Raw genomic sequence first — 17,393 nt, forward strand, 5'->3', positions numbered from 1 at the left:
ACTGTTAATATCCGGTAACTGTTCACATATTATTCTGATGTATTTTCACTTCCTAGATATATAAATGTATTTCTATGATTTGTGCCTCTGCAAATATTAATCTGAATTAATAATTAGTTTAATAATTTATATATTATTCCCTCTGTACTTTAAATATTCTGTATGATAACATAGTTTATTCAATAGAAATCTTGGAACAATGTATATTTTTGTCTTCTTATTTTCCTATAAAGATTTATCTCTACCAAGTTTCCTTTTAAAATGTTACTATGTTGAAAAGCAAGAATCCCTTTTATTTGTGTCAGTTTCCTAACTTCCCTGAATTTAAATGTGTCTAGCGCTCTTTCAGTTTTTATCATTTCCATTGTCTGTTAAGTGAAGATAGAGATTGCCATCGGGCCTGGATATCCAGTGATATTGGTTAAGAACCTAAGTGAATGCTGCTCTCCTGCAGATTATATATTTTAAAATTGTGATAGTTTTGGGGATTTTGTGTTTTAATGACTTGCAGGTTTTAAAAAAAAATATTTCTTGTATATCTAAGGTGACACTATAAATTCACATTCTCCTGTTTTTTAGCACAGCAACTTAACCTACAGTAAACAAAATGTATCTAGCAAAAATACTAACAAAACTCTTTACACAGAACTCTAAATATTTAATTTTTAAAAATCCCATTCCCTAAAATCATAAATTGGGGGGAAGAGAAGAAGAAAGGAAGGGTAAAAAAGGGTAAAAATGAAAAGAAGGGGGGGAAATCCCCAATTTGTTTAACTGATAGCTTCATCAAGCTTCCAAACCATTGGATTATTTCTAGATAGACTGTTATTCCTTGAGTTAATGAATAGCCATTTCTAGATTGTAAAATGTCCTTATACCAGTATCCAAAGATAAGAAAATATTTTATTTATTGATGCCCTCAACTTTAAGGAAGTTTGAGTAAAAGATTTTCTGCCATTTATTATTTTAAGTTAACTTAGTTTCAGTGAATCTAGTGGAGACCCTGATTCTCAATCCATTGTGGATTCCGTTAATGTTTTAAGGAAAGAAGGAAACACTATAAAGAATAAAATATATTTTCATGTAAAGCCTCTCTCACTTTCTCCTTCCAATCTTCATTTTATCCAATCTACAATGTCCTTCTTAAGCCGCTGCACCATATTTTCCTCACCTCTGACCACTAGAATTATAAATATTTCATAGTTTTAGTGTGGTTAGTATTTGCCAAGATATCTCAATTATAATGCAAACACCTTGATCTGCACTGAATGTTCATGTTAAAAACTGCAGTAGCTAAAAACACAATATTTCATGTTAATAGTTTAAGGCAGAATCCATTGAAATGCTGTGAATCTCAAAATAATTAGGAAAGCACTCATCTGTGAGTACTCATAGTGAGAAGGCCACATCCAATTTTCTCAAAAGAATAATAAACAGGAATTTCAGTAAGAAAATATAGCAGGCAGAGACTGAAGATGAACCCTCTCTACAATGCAGTATCTGGTTTAAAGTCCTCTTACAAATAAATAAAGCACATATATACCTGACTATATATAAAGACAAAAAATAAGAGAAACTGAATTTTTTTATGTTAAATTTGTTTCTCTCAACTCAGTTGTCATATAGATTCAGTAGAGCTTTTGCCTTTAACTCAACCATGTCCTCAGGTACAGGTAGTCCTCAATTTACAACCACAATTGAGTCCAAAATTTATGTTGTCAAGTGAGAAATTTGTTAAGTGAATTTTGCTTCATTTTCCAACTTTTCTCGCCATGTTTGCTTAGTGAATCATTGCAGTTCTTAAATTTGTAACACAGTTGTTAAGTGAATCTGATTTCCTCATTGACTTTACTTGTCAGAAGGTTGCAAAAGTGGATCACATGACTCCGGGACACTACAACCATCAAAAATGTGAGTCAGTTGTCAGCATCCAAATATAAATCATGTGACCCAGGAATAAGCTGTTGCCCCCACGGGGGGGGGAGACACACAGTGGGGGTAGTACGTTTATGCACTATTTATTGAATATTTAATAGTTTTTTTATTGCCCTTCCTTCTCTGGTACCTTAGTGTGATCCTTTAGTTACTTTTAAAATAGGAAATAATTAAATAGTATGTTTTTACCCATAAATGCTTTAATCATTTTAATCATTACCTAGAACTGAACCTTTATAGCAATTAAAGAAAATTGAGCTGCTTGTCTAATCTGTTATCATATTGAACTTTGTGGGTTCATTTCAAAACCTTAAAATGTTACTGTGCTCCTCAAATGTCCTTTTTGTGGCTATTCAAATAATGTGACTTAATCAACTGAAAAAGAGTCGAAGCACCTATCTGAAAACTTATCTTGGTCGGTAAGCCACTCCCACCCAGTCACATGACCTTTAAGCCACCCCGTCACATGGTTATCAAGCCACTCCCACCTGGTCACATGGCCGGCAAGCCACTCTTACCCGGTCACATGACCATCAAACCACACCCACAAAATAAGCCATGCCCACAGCGTGGCAGTAAAAAACTTTGGCAGCCCATCACTGATGCGACCATGAGGATGCTGCAATAGTCATAAGTATGAAAAATCAGCATGCGTTACTTTTTTCAGTGCCTTTGTAACTTTGAATGGTCACTAAATAAACTGTTGTAAGGACTACCTGTATAGCAATTAGGTTTCATTTGTAGCAAAGTAACACTGAAATTATGCTATACAGGAGGGAGAAGTACTAGGTTGACCTGCTTAGGACGATAAATGCAAAAGAGCCTAATTCCTGTTTTTTTTAAATTGTATAGTTAATTTTCGAGCTGATTTCCCATAAACAGAGTTTTTCTAGAAAGCTATTCCCTGCCCCTCCCCAAAGTACTAGAACCAGAGTTCAAATAATAAAATTGAATACTGGAAGAATCAGGACAGACAAAAAATATGTCACGTTTTTGCAAAATTCAGCAAAAACGTGACACACATACAGAATATAGTTGTCGGCTATGAACAAATTAACTGCCTTGGAAATGGTTCTGGGTTGGGCCGAGAGGCAAAAAATCTTTGCTTCCATGAGATGCTTAGCCTCGATGGGAGCGTGGCTGCCTCTTAAGTCCTTCTGCTTGGAAATTGGTAGACTTCCTTGTGCAGTCGGTTGAGCCACGGTGAGAACAAATTGCTGAAGTAAATGAGCCAAGGGTCTGATTCAGCAGGGCACTGCTTATGTTCTTAATGAAGAAATTAACAAATAAAATAAGGCCGTAATAATTGCAATCAGAATGAAGATCTTAATTAAGTTAGTAATGATGATATCACGCAGCTGTAACTATACTCATTTGTTCTTAGCAAATCAAGAAAAGTGAATATATAAAATATTTCCAAAGGATAGGTATACCACTTCTTGCAAATTGATTATTTTAAAAGATTTAATACTTTTTATTTAGACCCATAAAGCAGTTTGAGCTTGGAATAAGTATCTTGCTCTGTGAAAATTCTTAACAGATAGCATTTTTTCAATTCCCATTTTAGCCTGGCATCTCCCATCTCTTCCAGCTCTATTATTGAGCTGAGCTCAGTCACTTCTGCCCATTTTCCCTGTTGACATGGATAGAAAATTGAGCAATTACCCTTAAACGCTTTTCTTTTAGATCACCCAGATTGCTACATACACAATATTAAGTCCTCAATTGCCCCTGGCCAAAAGTGGTTCAACCAGGTCTGTCTTTTAGGAATTAAACAATTTTTGTTGCTTGCAAGAGTTTATTATTCCTAGGGTTGTCATCTACTAAATCCTATTAAAATAGTTTCCCGTGGTGCAAGCTAGTTTGTCTCTAAGTCTAAAAACAAGACAGAAATAAATGTCATTTCACTAATCATTCAATGTACATTGGCTAAGTATATCCATATGCATACATATACCACAAAGACAAGCATTGATTAAACTCTACTTCATCTATGCAAACTTTGCTAATGAATCCCATATCTAAAACAGAATTTGAATTCAGGAAATTTGTTGTTGTTTTTTAAAGTGAAGTTTGAAATTTCCATAACTTTAGTAGAGCTGAATGAAAAAGTACAATAGCAATATCTAGAAAGAAATGAAATGTCAGATTCAACATACACACCCAACAATGGGATTAGCTAGTGCTATTGTTCTTTGTTTAAATATTTTCAAAAAGAAACAGATACATTGAAAAGATGTAGTAAAAATATACATGTAGTACATACAAATTTGGGATTAACAGATTAACAGAGTTGGAAGGGACTTGCAGGTCATCTAGTCCAATCCCCTGCCCAAGCAGGAGACCCTACATCTGCCTCCACCTAGGATTGAACTCACAACCTCCAAATTGTGAAGCAAGAGCTCCACCTCTAGGCCACAGCAGCTGGTAAATACATAGTGTAAATAAATAAATAGTGGCAAATAAATAGTGTTATGCAGTAAAGGGGATAAGAAAGAGCAAGCAAACTTTTTAAAGGAAAGCATAAGAACTGAGAATATAGCTAAATATTATACCAACAACATTCATCGTTCTAACTCATTTGATTTTATCAAGTCGGAGAGGGGCGGCATACAAATCCAAATAATAAATAAATAAATAAATAAAATAAATAAATATATCACCTCATATATTGACTTTTCTTCTTTATAGCTGACCTATGTGTCCATTTAACTATAACTTTTTGATCCTCTTTCCATTTCACCCATTCATCTCCCTTCATATTTCTTTGCTATTCTTCTGTTTTGTCTTTTATCATCAAACTACACCAATATAGTTATTTCATATCAATTACTCATTTTGTATTCCCATTAATCCAGCTCCCATTAATTGACCTTATGTTTTATTTTACCACACACAATTCCCATTATATTTACTTTTATGTTTCTCTTAATGTACCAAAGTCTTACTTCCGTGTAAAAGAAAAGTAGGCATGGGGCCAGGTTCTCTGCATTATTACCTCCCCCTAAGGACATCTACTGTTCTAACATGATCAGATAGGATGGACATGCTCCTAGACTCTTCCCTTAAACATTGCCATCTTATGGAAAGTAGGAAGCCTGTCTTTTCCATGATAGTCCCTGCCCTATTAAAAAAATATTTTCTTTTGAAGTTTGTAGGCCTTTACTTCTGTAGCTTTCTGAAAAGCACTAAAGAGGTGGGTTTCCCCCAAAGCACTGAGATAGGGTGAGGTGGATGAGAGATTTTAATGAAGGGCAGTATGTTAACTTTGGTGACAATTTTTGAAATGTTTAATTGAATAGTAAATATTTAATAAATGTATTTATCATGTTTGTTTGTTTATTTATTTTTTTAAAATGTTGATTGGCAGTTGCTCAGAGTTCAATATAAGATGTGAGGCTATATAAATGTTTAAAATAAGAAAGATCAGCCAGTTTTGTTCCTTCAACAAATTCATTCTTCACCATAGAATCACGTTTCTATCACCATTTGAATGTCTTAAAATGTTTTCATATATTTTCCCATCTTTAGTGAGCATTTTACCAAGATACACAAATTCAAATAGTTGCATTAAGTTGTATTTTATATTTTATATTTAGGAAAGCAGAGTACAAGAATTTATTAAAGTGCTTGCCTTAAAAACATACATTGAAGAAAAACTGGGTATTGAAATATATAAAAAGTTGTAAATTAATAATATACATTAATATTCTAATGACTTTTGATATCAAAACCAAAACCAAATAGAACAAAATGCATAATAACATACAAATTACATTAGAAAGATATAATGAATTTCTTCGCTGTCTTCTGGCTAAAGAAAATATGTCAGATACATGAGAATACCTTAATTTAAATTTTAAAAGAAATCTGTACCTTCTCCATTATCTGCCTCTATGCTCTGTTGTCTTAGACGATGACTGAAAAATATTACAAAGTGAAGTCACCATTAGAGGCAAGTATATAAAACAATATCTTAAGTTTTCCTCTGAAGGAACTCATACAGCATTTTTTGGCTCTAATAAGCACTATAAACCTACAAATTATTACAAAAGAGAATGCATCTTTTCATATCTTTCTGCATATATATCAATCTTAGTGCCTCATAATTACATTGACTTCAGTGAAGACCATATCTGAAGATTGAATCAAAAGTAATGGCTCCAACACCATAATTTTAGCTTAAATAGGGATATTTTAATAAAAGGAACAAGAAAAAATATCCTTGAAATTAGCTCCAGACTTCAAGGATTTAACCAGCTTCTTTTGTAGATTTGATAAGAAAACATTTTCCAAGTCATTATCTTGATTTGCCATTTGTATTTCCCATGTAATTTTTAAAACCTCAGCCATTTTCTTTAATATATCCAGTAATCCAATAATAAAGTACAATAAAAATTTGTCCTTTTCTAAATCATTCTCTAGGCTTATCCTTTGTAATTCCACTTATAGTATTTCTCTGTCTTATTAGACAAAATTTATATCTATCATTTCCTCCTTAACATATTTTGGACATAATTAATCCATAGAATCAGATATCTTTACTGAAATTGTTGATATTGTAGCTATTAATTTCTAACTCAATTCTTCCAAGATCCCCTTTAATATTTCCAATGTTATGACATTTTGTGTCATTTTATAAGTCTCAGTTAACCAGTACCAAAAACAGGCTTGTATTTTTTCAATCAATTTAGAATCTTTAGTCGTCTGTAGCAGCTAGTTTCTAAAATCATAAAATCATTTATCTTTTGTTATGAACAAGGATAGTCAAACTAATTCTATTCATATGAGAAGTTATTTATTTTTTGTAATTAAATATCAATATTCAAAATTTAGCTTGACCTTTAATAAATTTCTTACATCAAAATCATATTTAGCTTTTTTCTGGTTATTTCAAATTCTTTATTTTTAGCTTGCAATTAATTTTTCTTTGGTTCAATATTGCAGCTAAATTCACCCAGCAACTTTGTTCAAATTTGTTGTTGCAAAAGTCTCTAACAGCTTTAAAATGGTTAATAGGCAATTTCTGAAAGTAAGAAAAGAGGCTTGCAAAAATAGTGTCTTTTAAAAGGCTTTGCTTGTCAGGGACAAAGGATCAGATCCACAGGTGGAAATCCAATTAAACTGATTTATTGCTATCCATCCCTATGCACAGGAATATTCTCAACCCATGATTAGTATTTACTAGGAGTTAAATAAAGGTCAACTGAATTCAAGGGACTTTGGGCTTAGTCTGCTTATGGTTACATAGACATTCTAGGCTGATTCCTGTTTTAACTCTTCCCCCGGGTTCTGCAAACTCTGTCTCTTACACTGCTGCAATCCCTTTGTCTTCCATTGCTAAAATTCACAGAATACTTGTCAGTCTCCACAAGGAACAGACACCTAGAGCATATGAGGGTGATCTCCTATCCTCTTGTTATCTGGAGAGGGGTTTTTAAAAAACCCACAGTCTACTCATTGGTGTTTACTATGGTCACTTTAACCTGGCTACACTTTTGCAGATTTTCTCTTCAATTTGTTTATTTATTATTTATTTATTTATTCGATTTCTATGCCGCCCTTCTCCTGAGACTCAGGGTGGCTTGCAGCAAAAATTTGCTATGCCTTCCTAACAAGATCAGTTCATCAAACTTTCTCATGGGAAACTTGACAGTTGTTGCCACAGGTCATTCGCTTCATTCTTAATCACACAGAGAAATCAGCTGTTTCTGGTTCACCATCACATTTTTGGCACTGTGACGCACACAGTATTTGCTTTACAAAGTCATGTTGCCATAACCAACTGCATTTAGCAGTCTTGAAGAGGCATATGTTCAGCGATGGTGTGCTGCTCAAAGTGTACTGACAAATACCCACCACAGGTTCATATTTCACAAACAAAATCACAACTTTTTTTTTACAGCAAATTCTCACCAATCAAAGTGTAAGAACATATGCTAAACCAGTGTTTCCCGACCTTGGCAACTTGAAGATATCTGGACTTCAACTCCCAGAATTCCCCAGCCAGCTGGCTGGGGAATTCTGGGAGTTAAAGTCCAAATATCTTCAAGTTGCCAAGGTTGGGAAACACTGTGCTAAACTACACTTCAGAACTTCTACTGCATCTGTACTGCCATCTGTTGGAAGATTTAATATTGGCAGCGCTACTTTTTTTTCATGGGCAACCACATAAATTTAATGAACAAACAGATAGACAAACCATTGTAAAAATCCAATCCACAAGCACCGGCAATGAAAGAAGCTTTTTAAAAGAGTGGCTTCCAAATATACAGTTGTTATTTTAAATTATTTATAATACTGTACTTCAGATTTTAAGTTGAAGTTCTTTGGAAGATCATAAGACTAATCTATTCCCCTTTGGCATTTAAGAATCCAGTTCATAAGATTGTGCAGCAAACAAATTTCCAAGAAAAGATTAATGGGAGAATACATAGATACAGATCTTTGCACATATTGCCAACTTGTGCCTTTTCCCAGGGCCATATACTATATGAACTCAAGCAGTTATCTTTGACCAAAGGATGAATATGCAGATGCACCCATACCTGCTGTGAATTGCCTTTCCCCCTTTAAATCTAGATCATTGCATAGCCCTAATAGCTTGTAACCATTTCAATACACGTGACCAATCTACAAAAAATATATACAGGGACAGTAGCCCTGTATATGATGAACACAAAATGATGAAAATGAAACAGTTTCTCTTAACATTTATGTGGAAACATAGTAGATAATGAGGGAGTCACTTACTCTTCAACTTCTGGTTCTGCAGGTTTCTTTTTTGACCTAAAAGACAACAAAGGTCTACAGTGAACAATGGAAAAAACAAAGCTCACAATAACTTTTCACAGTGTTACTTCATGATAAGTACATTTTGATTTAGTGCATTCACCTGAAAGGAAATATACACTCTCTCTTTAATGCCTGGGGATTAAGTGTGCTGCTACCAGTGACTTTACCCCAGAGAAATTCTCTTTGTTCCTGATTTATCAAAAGAGGAATAATTGGGAAATTCCCTTCCTTCATATCTTTGAAAGCTAGATACCTTTACTAGAATGAACACCATTGGCTCATTAAGAATTTTAAATCTTTATATTTAACAGTGCCAATCTGGGGGGGGGGGGGGGATAAGAGGAAAGGAAGGAAGGAAGGATTATTGCTTTATGGAGAACCTGATCACTGTCAGTTGTTTCTTCCAGCCCAGGGTCTTATAAAAGAGCATATATCCAAACAAACAGCCTGGAGAAGAACCCACAAATTAAATTAAAACACAAATTCTATTGCAACAAGCGTTACTGATCTGAGCTGGCTGTTCAAATTCACTACATTTCCTTGAATTAACTATTGACTATGGCTTAGTTCTTAGCTGCTCCTATTTGGGGTTAAGTAACCACGAGCAGGTGAAACCCAACTTTATTCCTTGAATCCAGCATGAAAATAAGATATTAAGAAAGCCCTGACCCAATACAGTTACTGCAAGCGATTTAGATGGGGTGAACTTGTTAAAATAGTACCCTGATTGTATCATCACTGTCTTTTTTATTTTATGACACTAAACATTAAGAAGCAAACAGAATCCATTCTTCAAGGGAATATTTTTTGTACTTATCTCAACACAAGTGTAGTTTTGTTTTACTCTTTTTTTAGAAAGGCCCTGTATTAATGAGATGGGCAGCACAGAAATGTAATAAATAAATATAATTTTAATATTCTATTTGAGTCTATAACGTATTTTTATTAACTTATTAATGTTTTGTCTCTTAAGTTGTTAGTCATCATCAATAATGAAAAGATTAGAAGATACATTTGAATAAATAATTAAATATAAATAAATTAAATATCAAATATAAACTCATCCTCAATGTTTATTTTTCTTCTTCTCAACTCATCCAGTGGTATCAACCCACCACTGAAAGAGATGCAAACATTCTCATAGTGTGGAATCTCTTGGGGTGGAATTTCCCCACATTCACTACAAGAATCTGCATTCATATGATCTACATCCATACACAGCTTTATGGAAGAGATCAGTAGTGGGTTTCACTTACCTTCGCTACTGGTTCAGAACTGTCAACACTCGCACGCGGTGCTTCTGCACATGCTCAGAACCTTCTGAGCATGCCCAGATCGTCCATGATTATATCCGGGTGAGTGGCCAGAGCAGCTGCTCCTGGTTCATCCGATCCAGGGCAAACCAGTAGCAACCCACCACTGGAAGAGATGCAAACATTCTCATAGTTCATTGTATATAAGACTCAAGCACACAAATTATTCACAATATCACTATTACCACTGGAGCTACAGTAGTGCAATGGGTAGAACATAATACTGCAGGCTACTTCTGATGATTACTGGCTGCAAGCAGTTTGGCAGATCAAATCTCACCAGGCTCAAGGTTGACTCAGCCTTCCATCCTTCCAAGGTGGGTAAAACGAGGACCCAGATTGTTGGGGGCGATATGCTGATTCTGTAAACTGCTTAGAAAGGGCTATGAGGCAGTGTATAAGTCTAAGTGCTATTGCTATTGCTATTACTACTCTTTTGCACCATCTGAAATAGCTCTCAAAGTTGAATTGAATACATTGAATCATGAGGAAAAAATATGTCCTAGGGAGATATTTTTTTACACTATTATGTGAAAAGCAGCCTCTGAATATTTTTCAAAAATAAAGCAATGTAAGAATAAAGCTTTTTAAACTCTCATAGGATGATTATGATATAACCCTACCTTTGCCCTGGTACTTTTAACTATAAACGATTATTATTAAACCCAGCTATCTCTTTTGACGCTGGAAGTATTCATTTTAGATGCCCTGAAGATCAAGAACAATCTGCTTGTATTTCTATCAGTTTTTAATAACATTTAAAGGTTATTAAATAATAATAATGATGATGATGATGATGATGATGATGTGGTTGGACTAGATGATTTCCCTTCCAACAACAAATGGCATACAAATCTAATAAATAAATAAATTATTATTATTATTATTATTATTATTATTATTATTATTATTATAAAAAAATAATATTGTGAAGATGGGACAGAACAAGATAGCAGATAACTTGCTTGTTCTTCACTACTCCAGCAAGCTCAGAACTAATTCAGATCCGATTAGGAGTGCTTGTTCAATATTCAAAATGTAGAACATAGAGGTTGCTGAACCAGCACTTTGAAAAGTTAATTAAATGTCAGGTTTCTTTTTAACAGATACTCCATCACTTGCTGATTGCTTTGACTGTTTCACAAGATGAAGTTTTTTTAACTCTGCACATTGGGAAATACTCTTTTCCCACTCCCTGGAGCAAAGAGCAAAAGCATGACAAGGTACATAATAAGGCCGTACTCTACCACCACATTTTCTGCTTTTACAGAAAAGCTATCACTGAAAATTTCAGAGATAATGCCTATTTCTTAAAGACTGTAGAAATTGTCTCATTCTCATCTTTTAAAAAGCAGCCATTGTTTTCAATTATACGAACAGTGCAAACTTTTCATGTTTTGGTTCAAATAATTTGGTTCTAGTCAAAGAGACATTTCAATTTTCCAAAATGGGAAGAGTTTTACTACACCATGATTCTTACTAGGGGAGCTGGTGCTACAATATGTGATGTTGATATTAGAAGACACAAATACACCCAGCTAGGAATCTGAAGAAGAGTCAGATGATAGTAACTTACAAAAAAGAATAGAGTGATAATGATTATAGGATAAACTAACAATGATACATCAGCAAGTAGTAAAGCTGCAAGTAAGCCTTCCTTGAGGTTTGTTTTAATACTAATGCTTAGAAAGCGTTTCTTGCTGTTTCAAAAAGAGTAGAAGGAGAGAAGCTAATGCTAAAGGAATATATGGAATAAAATATGAAAAAATGTAAGACTATGAAACAATTCAAAGTTGCTGAAATACCACCCCAGAAAAATGGAGAAAGTACAGCAAAGGAGAGAGGGAAAAGAGAAGTAAAAGAAGAAGAAGAAATAAAGAGGAGGGGGAAAGAAGAGAAGAGGGGAGAAGAAAGTTAGGAGAGAGGGCAGAGGGAAAATAGAGAAGAGGAGAAGGAGAGAAGAAAGTAGGTTTAGAAAGAGGAAGGGAAGGGAAGAAGAAAGAGAAGGAAGGGCTGTACGAGATAGGAAGGGAGGATGGTAAAAAAAAGCAACTTTGAATCAACTAAGATAAATATAGAATATATGTATAAAGATTTTTTAAAAGAATGAAATGAGAAATGAGATGATAAATATGTGAAAATGTGAAATATGTGTATGGGAATAAAAATATAAAACTTTTTCTTAAAAAAAAGCATGTTAGTGTGAATAAAGGCCACTTCCCTTAAATTTTAAGTAGACACAACCTTTTAGAAATTTTATGTGATTGTTTGTTTGTTTGTTTGTTTATTGGATTTCTATGCTTGAAATCCAATTAATAAATGAAGCCTGTCCCCAGATGTTTGTCTCCAAATTAAAAGTACTTCTTGCAGATCAGCTAAAAGTGTGAAACATTAACAACTGAGCATAGACACACAAATAACTAGGGATATCCCACAAAACCCCTTTGCAAGCCTCCACAAAAGTACAGTTGTTTACTTGAAGGAGAGCTCTGCTCTCACATACATATTTTACGAAGTATCCCTTTTGAATAACTTACCCAGCTATGATTCAAAAGCTATCAAATCTAATTATGCAGTACTCTGATTCTAATGTCACCTATGCAGATTTCTTCCGTCACAAGTGGTACATGTTCTGATGACAGACAGACATAGAAAGGTACAACTCTCTGCTCAGACTAGAGTTAACCCCCCACACCTTCCCTAAGAGTTTCAGAGAACTCAAAAGCTTATACCCTCTATTCATCCCTTTGATTAATCTTAATATGGATTACAATCCACAAAAATTGTTTTATAAATCAACCGAGATATCATGGTTTTTATGTGTATATTGTATCTATTTCATAAAGAAAACACAGGTAGTCAAGTTCATTGAATGACTGCTCAAAGTTATGACACTGCAAAAATGACTTATGACTGTTTTCCACACTTATGACCATTGCAGCCTCCCCATGGTCACCTGTTCAAAATTCAGATGTTTGGCAACTGGTTCCCATTTATAATAGTTGCAGTGTCCCGAGGTCATGCGATCACCTTCTGACAAGTGAAGCCAGATTCACTTAACAATCTTGTTACTACTAACTTAACAACTGCAGTGATTTACTTAGCAACAATAGTTGTAAAATGGGGTAAAGCTCACTTAACAAATGTCTCACTTAACAATAGAAATTTTGGATTCAGTTGTGATTGTAAGTCGTGGGCTATCTGTAACCCAGGAGAATTATTAAAAAGAGAGAAAGCTATGCCATGGTTTGTCCTGAAACTGTTGCATAAAACAAATAAAATACTGTATATTGCTGGACAGAACTCCTCCTTTTTCAGATGCAAACTCTAGGACAAATGTTTGAAATGGAGACAGCTTTCCTATAACACCTATGCATATAACACAGATGTTCAGATTTTCTTTCCCTCTTACTGCTAAGCAGTTTTCTAGTTTTGGAGTGAGGAAGCAATGCTGTGTCTCAGAGGTTAAGTGCTGAAGGGTGAAAGGCAGCATTAATGTAGACATCCTCTTTGTTAAAACATTTTATTCCTATTTAATGGAATATTGAAAAGATTTAATGGAGATAAAATAGCTAAGCTTCAAGAAGAGCCAGGATACTAAATTCATGCAGGATGACAATGTTCAGCGGTTAATTAGACACCGTTAACCTGTTTTAACAGATGACATAAGTGGGATAAATGTGGGCAAATGCCCTTGAAATTCGTTAATATCTCTAGCCCACAAAGGCTAGTTATTCTTCTTTCTTGTACTACTTATGCTTCATGTAGCTACAAGTCAGTTTACTGTAAAGGTACTGTATATAAGAGAAAAATTTCATATTGTTAAGGGAGAGTAAAAAAAATAACACAAAGTATTATGATGAATACTGGAGAAAAAGGCATGAACTGAAAAAGACTATGAGAAAAAAATTATTAAATATAAGTAGTAAAATGCTGCCTCGGAGTCCTCGGAGAGGGGCGGCATACAAATCCAATTAAATAAATAAAATAATCATACTAAACCATTCGAGGTGCTACCTTTGTTTTCCTGAAACTTGCTTAAGAATTTTTTATTTTTAGATCTCCTTAAATACAAAAGGGATTTCAGGGCAGCTTCTAAGCAAGAGAAATAAAAAAGACACATTGACTATCAATTGCAAATATCAGGCCCAAAATATTAGCCTGATTATATCTTTACGCAACAGCCATCTTCTAAGGAAATGTATGTAAATAGCATCATGTTATTTATTGCCTTGGCACAACCAAGTGCAATAGGTCACCATTGGCTAGAAACGCTGAAAAAACAGTTAAATAGCACATTCAGTTCAACAGAAGGAAAAGAAAGTAGAATAGGCAAATAATCTATAAGATTAAAATTAACTATGCAAACAATGTGCAGATGAGTTTGAAGAAAGCAAAAAGCTCTATTAAGGCGATTTTGCTACAAAGGAGTCAGTTTGGGTTTCTCCTTCTTCATCAGACTAACATTCTGAGAGAGCCAGCTTGGCTTGGTGGTTAAGGCACCAGAACAGAAAGCAAGAGATTGAGTTCTAGTCCCACCTGAGCCATGAAAGACTACTGGGTATCACTCATCTTCAGTCCAACTCACCTCACAATGTTGTTGTTGTGGGGGTGGGGCTAATAGGACGAGGATATGTTTGCTGCCTTGAGTTATTTGTAAAATTAAAGGCGGGATATAAACGAACAAAATAAAATACACATTTACTATCAATTGCAAATATTAGGCACAAAATATTAGCCTGATTATAACTATCAAATATTAGCCATCAAAGTCACATTATTCTCCAGTTCTAATACAGATTGATGTTTTCTGATCCTGTTTGCACAACATACTTAGTTAATCAGCTATTAGTATAATGAAGCCTAGCCTCCTTACTGGAATTCTACTGGCACTCGGACACACTCTTAGGAAAAGAGGAGCCTCAACTATTTTCTCCAATCTTGGCTGCAATCAATGAGGAACACAGAAATACAGACAAGCTTCAGGATTATCACCAAGTTCTTTTTCATTGATCATACAGGTATTAGTAGTAAGAATATAATATACTGTAATAGAATATAATAGAGAATAGAGAATAGTATATAGTATAGAATATAGAACAGGATACTAATAACTAAAGATCTAAGTGCCAAAGCCCACTGCAACAACATCGCTAAGAAGGCCTCAAGAGTTGTTAACCTAATCCTACGTAGCTTCTGCTCTGGAAATCTCACACTACTTACCAGAGCTTACAAAACTTTCACCAGACCCATCCTCGAATACAGCTCATCTGTTTGGAACCCATATCGCATCTCAGACATTAACACCCTTGAAAATGTTCAAAGATACTTCACAAGAAGAGCCCTTCATTCCTCCACTCAAAACAGAATTCCCTACAAAACTAGACTTACAATCCTGGGTCTTGAAAGCTTAGAACTACGACGCCTTAAACATGATCTAAGTATTCCCCACCAGATCATATGCTGCAATGTCCTGCCTGTCAAAGACTACTTCAGCTTCAACCACAACAACACAAGAGCACACAACAGATTCAAGCTTAACATTCACCGCTCCAAACTTGACTGTAAAAAATATGACTTTAGTAATCGGGTTGTTGAAGCGTGGAACTCATTACCGGACTCCGTAGTATCATCCCCTAACCCCCAACATTTTACCCTTAGACTATCCACGGTTGTCCTCTCCAGATTCCTAAGAGGTCAGTAAGGGGCTAGAGTGCCTTCCGTCCCCTGTCCTATAGTCTCTCCTATATCTCGTATTTCTTCTCTACTATATCCTCTATAACCTTCATTGTTTATTACTGTGTATTGGTCAAAATAAATAAAAATAAAATGAAATAATAAGAACAGAATAGAATTTTACTGGCCAAGTGTGATTGGACGCACAAGGAATTTGTCTTGGTGCATATGCTCTCCGTGCACATAAAATAAAAGATACATTTGTCAATGAAAGGAAGATGAAAAGAGTAATGGAGAACAGGCAAGCTCCAGGGGTCCCAATTTTACACAAAAGCTTACAATTTTCTCTACTTGTCTATCCCTACTATTTGATTCCTTTGCAGCAACAACACCCTTCACCATAACACAAGATCATCTTAGGAAGTAGAGGATCAGTTATAATGATTCCTGCCCAAGCAACTGACTGACAACCAACACAGAGAGACTCCAATGTGAAACTCATAAGAAAAAAAAAGATTATTTCTTTCTGCAAGGAAAACAGAACTAATGAAACAGAAAAGTAACAGAAAAGGAAATAGGCCTGGGCATATAGAACCCATAAGAGGGACAAAGGAGACGTGACAGAATTACCTTAAGCCGTTTAGAGCGCATCCTGGAGATCCAGCACACCTAGTCAGGCAATATTGTGTAAATATTTTCAGAATTTGGGGACAAGAGTCTCTAATGAGCTTTTTCCATTTGGCAGTAACCGCAAAGAATTTCACTGAGGTGGGATAAAGTAACTTGATTAACTTTTACAGCCAATCATTGTCAAAAAATTGTTCAGCAGCGAATAGAACTTGATTTTTCTAATGGGTCTCTGCCCTCTTCTCAGAATACTGAATAAATGGGACTGAGCAACTGCTTCACTTTGAATGGGGGAACCAATATTTGCATGAAATTGCTGAAAGGGGGATGGCATCTAACTCCAACAAAATCTGGAACTATTTTGAATTAAACTGTTATCATAAACATCTCTGATTTAATCTTTAGCTGATTGAATTTGGGTATTCACATAATGGTCCCCCCTACACCCTCCCATGACCAATTAAGCAACTTGTGCAAGCAAAGCTTTTGTTTATAATACACAAACCATCACAAGACAAATTAAATGGCATGGAGCATAATTCTGTGTGCCACTGAAACAAAGACTGGAATGTATACTTATTTCTGTGCAATGTTTGCCCCCTTCTGACTAAATTTATAATGCTATTTACTTTCCCCTTTTCCTATATCTCCACTTTAAATTCCTCACTAGTAAAGTTCTGCTTTAAAAAAAGAAAAACCAAAAACCTAATGTACCAGTTAATAGGAATTCCCTCCCCTGTCCTAATGTTTCTCTTTTACCAGTATTGTGTATATAGATATTGTTATATCTTTGTATACTACCAATGCATGCTTGACAAAACAAATAAAGATAGATAGATAGATAGATAGATAGATAGATAGATAGATAGATAGATAGATAGATAGATAGAAATGTAAATCACACACAAATAGGAATCACAGAAATCTCATTTTTTGCTAAATATTTATCCAGGTTTTTGCTGAAAATTCTTATTCAATTTTTTATTGATTGATTGATTAATTGATTGATTGATTGTTAGAGTTGGAAGGGACCATGCGGGTCATCAA

General features: G+C 34.7%; 1 protein-coding gene across 1 annotated transcript in view; it reads right to left on the reverse strand.

Annotated features, from left to right (window-relative positions):
- IFT43 (intraflagellar transport 43) overlaps positions 1-17,393 on the reverse strand; it is a 70,162-nt gene that overhangs the window by 23,938 nt on the left and 28,831 nt on the right. The window contains exons 4-5 of the mRNA XM_070754583.1: positions 8,689-8,724; positions 5,812-5,855 (exon numbers count right to left, since the gene is read on the reverse strand). Coding sequence (XP_070610684.1) covers positions 5,812-5,855; positions 8,689-8,724 — 80 coding nt within the window. The remainder of the gene's footprint in view (positions 1-5,811; positions 5,856-8,688; positions 8,725-17,393) is intronic.

Source organism: Erythrolamprus reginae, chromosome 1 (assembly GCF_031021105.1).
Source record: "Erythrolamprus reginae isolate rEryReg1 chromosome 1, rEryReg1.hap1, whole genome shotgun sequence".
Taxonomy (NCBI): domain Eukaryota; kingdom Metazoa; phylum Chordata; class Lepidosauria; order Squamata; family Dipsadidae; genus Erythrolamprus; species Erythrolamprus reginae.